General features: G+C 54.0%; 1 protein-coding gene across 1 annotated transcript; it reads left to right on the plus strand.

Moving 5' to 3' along the window:
- The first annotated feature begins 101 nt into the window (after positions 1-101).
- KRT71 (keratin 71) lies at positions 102-8462 on the plus strand. Its single transcript, NM_001075970.1, has 9 exons — positions 102-601; positions 3065-3279; positions 3738-3798; positions 4311-4406; positions 4751-4915; positions 5114-5239; positions 5923-6143; positions 6788-6822; positions 7641-8462. Exons 1-9 carry the CDS (start codon positions 155-157, stop codon positions 7850-7852), a joined length of 1578 nt encoding a protein of 525 aa, NP_001069438.1. The 5' UTR covers positions 102-154; the 3' UTR covers positions 7853-8462.
- The last annotated feature ends 976 nt before the right edge of the window (positions 8463-9438 follow it).

Consider the following 9438-nt stretch of genomic DNA (forward strand, 5'->3'; position numbering starts at 1 on the left):
AACCCATGAATTAAGCTCTTGACTGGCCAGCCACGAGCCCCAGTGCCAAGCGCATATAAAGGAGGGCACCTGCCAGTCCTCACTACAACCTGCAGAACCGTGTGGGAATTTGCCTTCGTTCCTCCAGCATCCAAGCTCCATCTCCACCAGAAGCATGAGCCGCCAATTCACCTGCAAGTCGGGAGCTGCTGCCAAGGGAGGCTTCAGCGGCTGCTCAGCTGTGCTCTCCGGAGGCAGCACATCCTCCTACCGGGCAGGAGGCAAAGGGCTCAGCGGGGGCTTCGGAAGTCGGAGCCTTTACAACCTGGGCGGCGTCCGGAGCATCTCCTTCAATGTGGCCAGCGGCAGTGGGAAGAGTGGAGGTTATGGATTTGGCCGGGGCCGGGCCAGTGGTTTCGCCGGCAGCATGTTTGGCAGCGTGGCCCTGGGGCCCATGTGCCCAACTGTGTGCCCACCTGGAGGCATCCACCAGGTCACTGTCAATGAGAGCCTCCTGGCCCCCCTCAACGTGGAGCTGGACCCCGAGATCCAGAAAGTGCGTGCCCAGGAGCGGGAGCAGATCAAGGCTCTGAACAACAAGTTCGCCTCCTTCATCGACAAGGTGGGTCTGCTAGGACCTGGGGACCTGCACACAGCCCTTGTATTTTCTTCTTGGAACATGTGCTTTTGTTGCAGCAAGAGGGATTGAGGTTAGAAAGAGAAGGCACGGAATCCAGGGTGACCGAATTAAGGTTTCCCGTATAGTCTTCCCTGAGAAAAGACAGGTAGGTCAATCTCTACTGGCAGAGGCTTGTCAGGGTTACTGAAAGGAGCTCCAAAGAGAAGACAGACCCTTGCTTCTTACTCTTGAGAGCCAGCTTGGTGCTGCTGCTAAGCCTGGGCCCAAGCAGGCTATATGCAGGAAGGGGCCAGGGAAGCTGTCCTCCTCCTATCACTGCAAGCTGATCTCATCCTCTAGTCCTTCCACAGAAGGACTGGGAGCACCAGCGAATGGTCCTTCATGGGTGGCTTGGCCATGGGCATTAGTTTAGGTGGGTGAGGACTCTCTTGAGAGGCAGAAGAGCATGGTGGGGATGAGGTCTCCACCGTGCTCTGAAGTCAGACCTGTTTTCCACCTTGGCCCCATCACTGATCAGCTGTGTAACTTCCACCTTGGCCTTATCACTGACCAGCTGTGTGACTTTGTGTGGCTAAGCCAGTCACGTAGCCAGCCGTGTGGACGGGTGGAGAGTCATCCACCCTGTTTATGCCTCTGTTTCCTCATCTCCACCATGGAGATAATAACCTACCTCTTGGGGTCACTCTCAGATTTGTGAAAGAAAATGCATGTGAAGATCTTGGCATGATGCCTGATGCATGCTAAGTACTCCCCAGATGGCGGTTACTGTTATTATCGCTTTTATCTCTGAAAGCTGAAGGAGGGGTGTTGAGAAGGAGAAAAATCAAAGGTCTGGAAGAAGCCTCGAGGGATCATCCAGTCCAGATAGGTCCTGCCTTTTTGTAGATAAGAAATGATTGCTCCCATTTTGCAAGTCAGCAAAGGCACGGGGCAATACCATTCCCAAGGTCATCTCCGGGCAAGGGAAGGTGCAGTTGGACGCTCAGCCTCCTGACTCCAGACCCAGTACTGGGCACTGGAGGACTCTGCTGACTACATGACAGTCAGGCACCAAGGATGGGTCAGCCCAGGACAAAGCCTATGTTGTGACAGTCAACGGCCATCAAAACCACAGCTCTGGACTCCAGTTTGGAGCAGTTCCTGCTGCCTCTGCTCACTTCAGGGGCTGCACTGTCTCTGTGGCTTCTTATCCCCTAAGCCTTTTCACATCTAGAAGAGCAAAGTATTCTGAGGTTTGGGGTCTGGGGAGATGAGAGTGGACTGACCTTGGGCTGAGTTGGTCAAACCTCATTAAGGACTGAAAGTCTGGAGACACGGAAAGAAAGACAAGCATGAAGACAGTCACCTCTGTGAAAAAGGTGGTCTGCCTGGGGTGCCTCTGGGCTCAAAAGCCTGGAGGTTTCCCAAATAATTTTAGTCCCTAGAAGAGTACAATCCCACAATCCCAGGAAGCCAGGGACGATGAGTACATGCTATCAGCCATCCAGATGTGGAGTCCAGATGTGCATTGTGGTGTCCTGGGTGTAGGGTTTTCCCTGTGGTGAATACTCAGTCTTATGGATAGGCTTGAAAGAGTCAGGATTGCTTAAACCAGACCAAATGCTGGAGGATCTGCTGGAAGCAAGCTGTTTGACCAATCCCACCTCAACACTGAAGCCCAGACAGTTTTCTGAGGTCCTGTGTTTCTGACTTTAAGGAACACAACCTTGTTTAAAGTAGCTGCGATCACATATGATTAAGAGAAGTCACATTCAAAACAGAAAAACCAAAAGTCAACCAAACCGAACAAGAGCGGTGGCTGCAGATCCACCAGCTCTGGTCAGTTTCCTGGCCCAGTGAGGCTGCAATGGCATGGGAGTTCTGTCTGTCCGTCTGCTCCATGAGCCAAGTTTGCTCTAGGGAAGATGGTTCTGAGGAGCAGGACTAGGGGAGTAGGAAGAGGCCTTGAGAAAGATGGAGTTGGACTCTGATGTCCAACTCCTTAGAACACGTTGGATGTTGGACTCCTTAGAACACCCAGGAGTTCTTGGTCTATTGAGCCTCTTGATCATGAAATACTAGAAAATGAAGAGCAGACTCCTGTCTTGTGAGTGGTCAGCCTTTCCAAAGATGGATTCAGCCTGACTCTGTTGCAGTAAATTCAGGCTCCCCCCTGCCCTGGACTGGTTTGGCCATACTGGATTCAGAGTGACCAGATGCACGGGTTATTGGAACATATATCTGGGTTCAGTTCTGGGCTCTGAGATTTATTAAACCACTGGACCTTGGGAGAGGTCAACTTCTCAGTTTCCCTTCCACAAGATAAGGTTAAAGATGCATGCACCTCAAATAGCTGTTGTGAGGGTAGAGGAGAAAATGCAGGGGGACCACTTTGCCCAGCACCCTAGAAGTGATGGGTGTGATGGTTTCCATGGAAGCTCAACATTTCTGGGCATCGGGTTTCAGGTGAGGTTCCTGGAGCAGCAGAACCAGGTGCTGGAGACCAAGTGGGAGCTGCTGCAGCAGCTGGACCTGAACAACTGTAAGAACAACCTGGAGCCCATCCTCGAGGGCTACATCAGCAACCTGCGGAAGCAGCTGGAGACACTGTCCGGGGACCGGGTGAGGCTGGACTCAGAGCTGAGGAGCGTACGGGACGTGGTGGAGGACTACAAGAAGAGGTGAGTGGGGAGGGGACTCCCTGTAGCTACATGACTGTCCCTGTCCCTTTTGAGCAGGAGTGGGCAGCTACCCCAGCTTGAAGTTTTTGGAGGCAGGGGGCAGTGTTCCTTGTCATACCAAGCAGAATCACCCCAAGAAAGCTCTGGGACTTGTTCCCTGCTCCTCTGGCCTGGCACTTGGGACAGATGGGTGGCTTCCTTCAGGATGTTCATGCCACACACTCTTCCTCATTTTTGAAGCTGAATCTCCAGCAATCTCCTTCTTCCAAAATTGGTGATCACATCCCCTCCTCCAGGAAGCCTTCTTGCCTGGCTGGCCCCATAGGCCCTGGACTCTGCAGGCCCTCCAGCATCTGTGCCCTCTGTCAAGCACACTGCCCCCAGCTCAGAATCTTCCCTGGGCAAGCGAGGGTTCTCGGTGAGACATATTAACCAAAAAAGCCCTGGAATTCCCACAGGTATGAAGAAGAAATCAACAGGCGGACAGCGGCAGAGAATGAGTTTGTGCTGCTCAAGAAGGTGAGATGGTAGGCTGGTCTGGGGTCTGGGGCTGGCCTGGGATCCGGTGGAGCTGAGCCTGCCAGTGTGCTCTGCTTTCAAAGAAAGTGAGCTTATTCTGAAATGGTGAGGGGAAAACCACGATGCAAGACCATCCAGAGAAGACAAAAAAGACAGAGAGGATGGGGGCATTCTTGAGTGCTTAATGGGGGCAGAATTCTCCCACAGTGAAGAACAGCAGAGGACAGCACACAGAAGTCCCCTGCAGCTGCAGGCCTGGCTCAGATGCCACAGGATGACTGATAGCAGCCTGGCTGGGGCTCCTTTTCTTAGCGGGGCACCCATCCCTACTGCCGAGAGAGCCCACTAGCAGGATGGGGCAGGACTGGGCCCTCTGCTCCTTCCTCCCCTTTCTCATGAGCCTCCCAAAGAGGAGAGGTGGCTAGTTCCCCGTGCAAGGGAGCAGCCTGCGGTATGTGTTGCCTTCTTGGTGGCAGTGGCGGTGACCTGGGGATGGCTGGGCTATCTTTCAGGATGTGGATGCAGCTTATGCCAATAAGGTGGAGTTGCAGGCCAAGGTGGACTCCATGGACCAGGAGATCAAGTTCTTCAAGTGTCTCTATGAAGCTGTAAGTCTATCTCTCCATTCCACCCCTCTGAATGCTACCATTAGGGTAAGACTCTATTCTGAGACACCCAGGAGGGACACCCAGGCCCCCGGTCTCATCTATTCATCTCCATTTCAGCCCTGAGAGGCTCCTCATCTCCACTCTCTGGGTGGGAGGGAAATGGTCCTGGCCTTACCTCCATGGCAGCAGGATTCCGTCTGGGGCCTGGAGGGAACTCGCTATGCACCGTGAGCAGCAGTCTTGGTTTGGAGCCTCTAAATGGCATCACTGATTTGTTCACCTTATGAGGGAGGTTGTTGACCTCCATCAGTCACGTCTTGAAACCATCCCTGATTCCCCCGCAGGAGATTGCTCAGATCCAGTCCCACATCAGTGACATGTCTGTCATCCTGTCCATGGACAACAACCGTGACCTGAACCTGGACAGCATTATTGACGAGGTCCGCGCCCAGTATGAGGACATTGCCCTGAAGAGCAAGGCTGAGGCTGAGGCACTGTACCAGACCAAGGTGAGCTGGCTGAAGCTAGGCCGGGGAGGGTGACCCCCTTAGACAGGAGGGCTGGGCCAGATCATTCTCAGAGTGGAGACAATATCCAGTTAAGTGTCCAGCATGGCCTGTCCCCATCACATTACCAACCCCAGCCACCATGCACTCCCACAACACACTCATCACCCCTAACCATGGCTCTGTTCTTTGGGTCCCCAGTTCCAGGAGTTGCAGCTGGCAGCCGGCCGGCATGGGGACGACCTCAAAAACACCAAGAATGAGATCTCGGAGCTCACCCGGCTCATCCAGAGAATCCGCTCAGAGATTGAGAATGTGAAGAAGCAGGTGAGATGGCTGGTTGCCTTTGCCTGGGGCAGACGGGCACAATTGGTGGGGGGTGGGGGCGGAGGTGATGAATGGGCTGAGGGTGTCAGCCTCCCAAATCTCTGCCCAGGAAGGGAAAGGGGCCAAAGAGGTCACCTCATCAAACTCTTAGAGCAGGCATCCTTGGGATGTCTCAATTGTGGCTCAAGTGCCGGGGGTATGGTAAGCACTTGGGAAATAATAGTTGGTCCTAGAGCATCTCCTTCCCCACGCCCTTGTCTCTGACCCCACACACCTGGGCAGCCACTGACATTGTACCTTCAGTACAGTATTCCAGTGGTCTCTTCTCTCAGACTTTAAAGTCAAGAGCAGAAGGCTGAGCTCTACTCTCACTCACTTTGTATTCTCAGCATAGGCTGGCCAAATAAATCACTTTGCAAGGAACTGAGTGGTGCTGAATTTATCAGGCTGCAGAATGCACTATTTTTCATCCACCAATGTCTAAACACAAGACAGTGAAGCTAAAGCTAAGGAAGGACTTGCCAATGCCAGAAAGGGCTCTAACTAGAAGGGAGGAACAGGGAGGTCTGACAGGTGGAGGTGGGCGTGTCTGCTTCAGAATCTCAGAGAATGAGTGGGACTTGGATGTGGATGATTCTGGGGAGCGCTTCTGGTTTCCAATTGGTCTCCAATTCCCTGTTTAGGCTTCCAACTTGGAGACTGCCATCGCTGATGCCGAACAGAGGGGTGACAATGCTCTGAAGGATGCCAGGGCCAAGCTGGACGAGCTGGAGGCCGCCCTGCACCAGTCCAAGGAGGAGCTGGCCAGGATGATGCGCGAGTACCAGGAACTCATGAGCCTGAAGCTGGCCCTGGACATGGAGATCGCCACCTACCGCAAGCTGCTGGAGAGTGAGGAGTGCAGGTAATGGGAGACGCTCTGGCAGGAAGGCCCCGGGGGTTCGGGAAGGACCCAAGGAGAAAGTCCAACACATCCTAATCCAGAAAAGATGAGTTCTTGGGGACTGAAGAGGTGGTGATGCTAGGGAAATTAATAGAATTGATAATACCTACCCAGACATGAGTGCTTACTTCATTCCAGGTACTGTGCTACGTGGATTGGCTCATTCAATCTTCACAACTTCCCTGTGTGTACCTGGGCACACTCCCATTCCCGCCAAAAAGAAAAAGAAAAACACATTACTTGTTCCATCTTCCTTAACTGCCCAGGTCCAAGATGAGCTTGTGAGAGATGGGCGGCCACTCCAGCATCCCCAGTGATCTTGGGAGAAGGAAGAGATCAATGCCTGGGTCTGACCTTTGGGAGGTGTCATGCTGTCTCTCAGATGTTAAACCTCATTAGGTTTAACTTGGATGGTTGCCTTGTTACCCCAAAGACTCAAGGGTGTCCCCATAGCTTCTCAGGCTCTGTGCCAGAGGAGCCCCGGAATTTCCATAGGTGTCTACCGAGTTCAGAAACCCACGTTAGTCTGGTAGGGGCATTAGCTTTGAGGTTAATAGATTGCAGGTTGAATGACTGCTTGCTCTTATTTCTCCCCTTGTTAACAGGATGTCAGGAGAATTTCCCTCCCCTGTCAGCATCTGTAAGTACCTGTATGCTTGGACCTAAAACTGTACACTCTGTGGACTTGAAAGGGCCTTAGTTATACCCCACGTGTGGAGATGAGCAATCTAAGGACCAGAGAGGGAAAACCTTTGGCTGAAATCACACATCCAGATAGTGGGGCATGGCCAAGCAATCAGGCCTCCTGACTCCCAACCCAGGTCTCCTTCCCACTTATCACTTTCTCCCTGTTCCCAGGGGATGGCAGCTAGGAAGGCTCTCACCATGGGAATGGGGAAACAAAGGACATGGTGCAAGACAATGAGTATGGGTGAGAGGCCCGGAGAGCCAGGTTGCAAGGTTATGATCAGACCCGGGCTGGGGGACTGATGGACCTTGGAGGTCAAGTTGATAGTTGTTAGATCTCTAGATTTCTCACCAGGGTTAAGAGTTAAATCGTAGCTTCCCAAAGATGCCCCTGGAGGACAGCTGGCAGAAGGCAGGAGGAAGAGGCTGGAGACTGAGAAGTTTAGAGAAAAGGCTAACAGAAGAGGCAGGAGGTGTCCAGAATGACATGAGAGTCAGTGGGTACCTGGACCAAAGAGGTGGACCTCTGAGAGTTAAGAATCAGCTGGATTGAATATAAGCTGGGCAAACCAAGCGTAGGGCATGGGGGGAGCAGTCTCTGCAATATTGTCCCCAGTGGGGAGGGAGTTGACTGTGACTGGGTCCCCCAGCCAACCTGCTGTTCCAAGACGAGCTGCACCTGTCCTGGGGAAAGGCGGCCTCCTCTGGCCCAGGCCCTAGCTGTGCCTGCGGGTTGCTGACCCTGCTCTCCCCTCTGCTCTCCCCGCGCAGCCATCATCAGCAGCACCAGCGGCAGCGGCGGCTATGGCTTCCGGCCCAGCTCGGTCAGCGGAGGCTACGTGGCCAACAGCGGCAGCTGCATCTCTGGAGTGTGCAGTGTCCGTGGCGGGGAGAGCCGGAGCCGGAGCAGCACCACCGACTACAAGGATGCCTTGGGGAAGGGCTCCAGCCTGAGTGCCCCCTCCAAGAAAGCCAGTCGGTAGAGTCCGCTGCCCTCCCGCCATCCCTGCGTCCCCGCTCTGGCTCGCACACTTGCGCTCTCCCCAGCCCATTGTCAGCCCCACCCCCACCCCGCCCAGCCTGCTCTTGTACCTCCGGTGCTGGCCTTGGCCGCTCACTTCTCCAGACTGTGTCTTACTGAACCTGGACAGGTGTGGACAACTAAGCTTGGTGAAATTCCTCCTTGCACATGCTGGAGTTTGCCTCCTTGGCTGTGGTCCCTGAACCATGCCATGGGCTCCCAGCCTTTCATCCTCTGCACAGCCTTTGACTCAGTTGCTGATTACTCTGTCTGGCTCCGTGGGTCTCAGACCCAGGCCCTCTTCTCACACTGGGGCCTTTGTCCCAGCTCCTGCTTGTGGTAGGAGAGGGCTCTGTGTTCAGTTAAAAGAGGGCTGAAGGACAGACGACCAAACGAGACCATCCCCACCCCACCCTGTCTGGCTCACGACTCATTCTGAGTGGACCGAGTACAACTCAGGGACTCTTCTTCATTCTATCCTGCACCCACAAGCAGGGAAGAGGAGGCCCCTTCATTTCTCCTTTCCCCTTAAAGACCCTCCCACTGCATCCTCAATAAACAGCACGATCTGATGGCTTGGTCTCTGAGTGGTCAAGGTGCGCGCACGGACCTCCGTTCAGATGCTCATGTGAGCAGATGCCACACAGGCACACGGACACACACATTACACCACGGCATATCACCTGGGCAGCCCGTATTTCCAGGTTAATCTTCTCTGTAGAGCAGAAAAGAAGATGCTCTCTGAGCCCACATGGCAGAGGGGCTGGGAGCACATGTTGGGCTGTAGGGACATGAAGTGTGGAGAAGAGTTGGGAAGAGAGAGGGAGAGGGTATGGGGGAAAGAAAAGGAAAGCATAGCCAGGGTGTGTGTGTGGCCTGGTTTGCAGCTTTCAACAAGTGTTGCCTGTGTCCACTGGCAGAAATGGTCCTGCTCTTGACAGAGACTCTGGTCTCTTTCTGAGAACTGCTTGTTTCCTAGATGGTGGGAGCTAGGCAGGCAGTTATCTGCATTTGTTCAACCTGTGCCTCACTCTCACAGTCCTGGCCTCTGGGCAGGGCAGTGGATCTCCCAAGGAGGGTGGAGGTGGTGGAGACCGAACCCCCTGGCTCCTCTTAGAAAATCTAAGATAGGGAACAAGTTTTTAGAGCCTGAGCCCAGGCTGGGGCGGAGTCAGTTGGGTGTGGGGCAGACTGTGAGATTTCGTGACTGTGCAGTTGGCGCTTCCCCAGATACTTGTCTGTCCTGCTCCCACTGTGGTGGAGGCCATTCCTGCCCTGTGGTGGGAAGGACTGTAAGGAGGCAGATGGATGGATTCCACAGCGACCGTAGAGAGCTGGCAAACCTCAGTCAGGAAGTCCCTGGAGTTCACAAGGGCTTCCAAAGATGGAGGAGGAGGGATTGGATAATAGGATGGATGGGCTAGGTTGGCAGATAGAACTCGAGAGTAGTGGCTTGGGCTTAGAGCAAGGCCACAAGGCCAGGCTTGAACCCCCCACCACCCAGGAAGTAACCATTGGCCAGGGCTTCCAGGCTGCCCTCAACCAGGA

The sequence above is a fragment of the Bos taurus genome, chromosome 5, assembly GCF_002263795.3.
Source record: "Bos taurus isolate L1 Dominette 01449 registration number 42190680 breed Hereford chromosome 5, ARS-UCD2.0, whole genome shotgun sequence".
NCBI lineage: Eukaryota > Metazoa > Chordata > Mammalia > Artiodactyla > Bovidae > Bos > Bos taurus.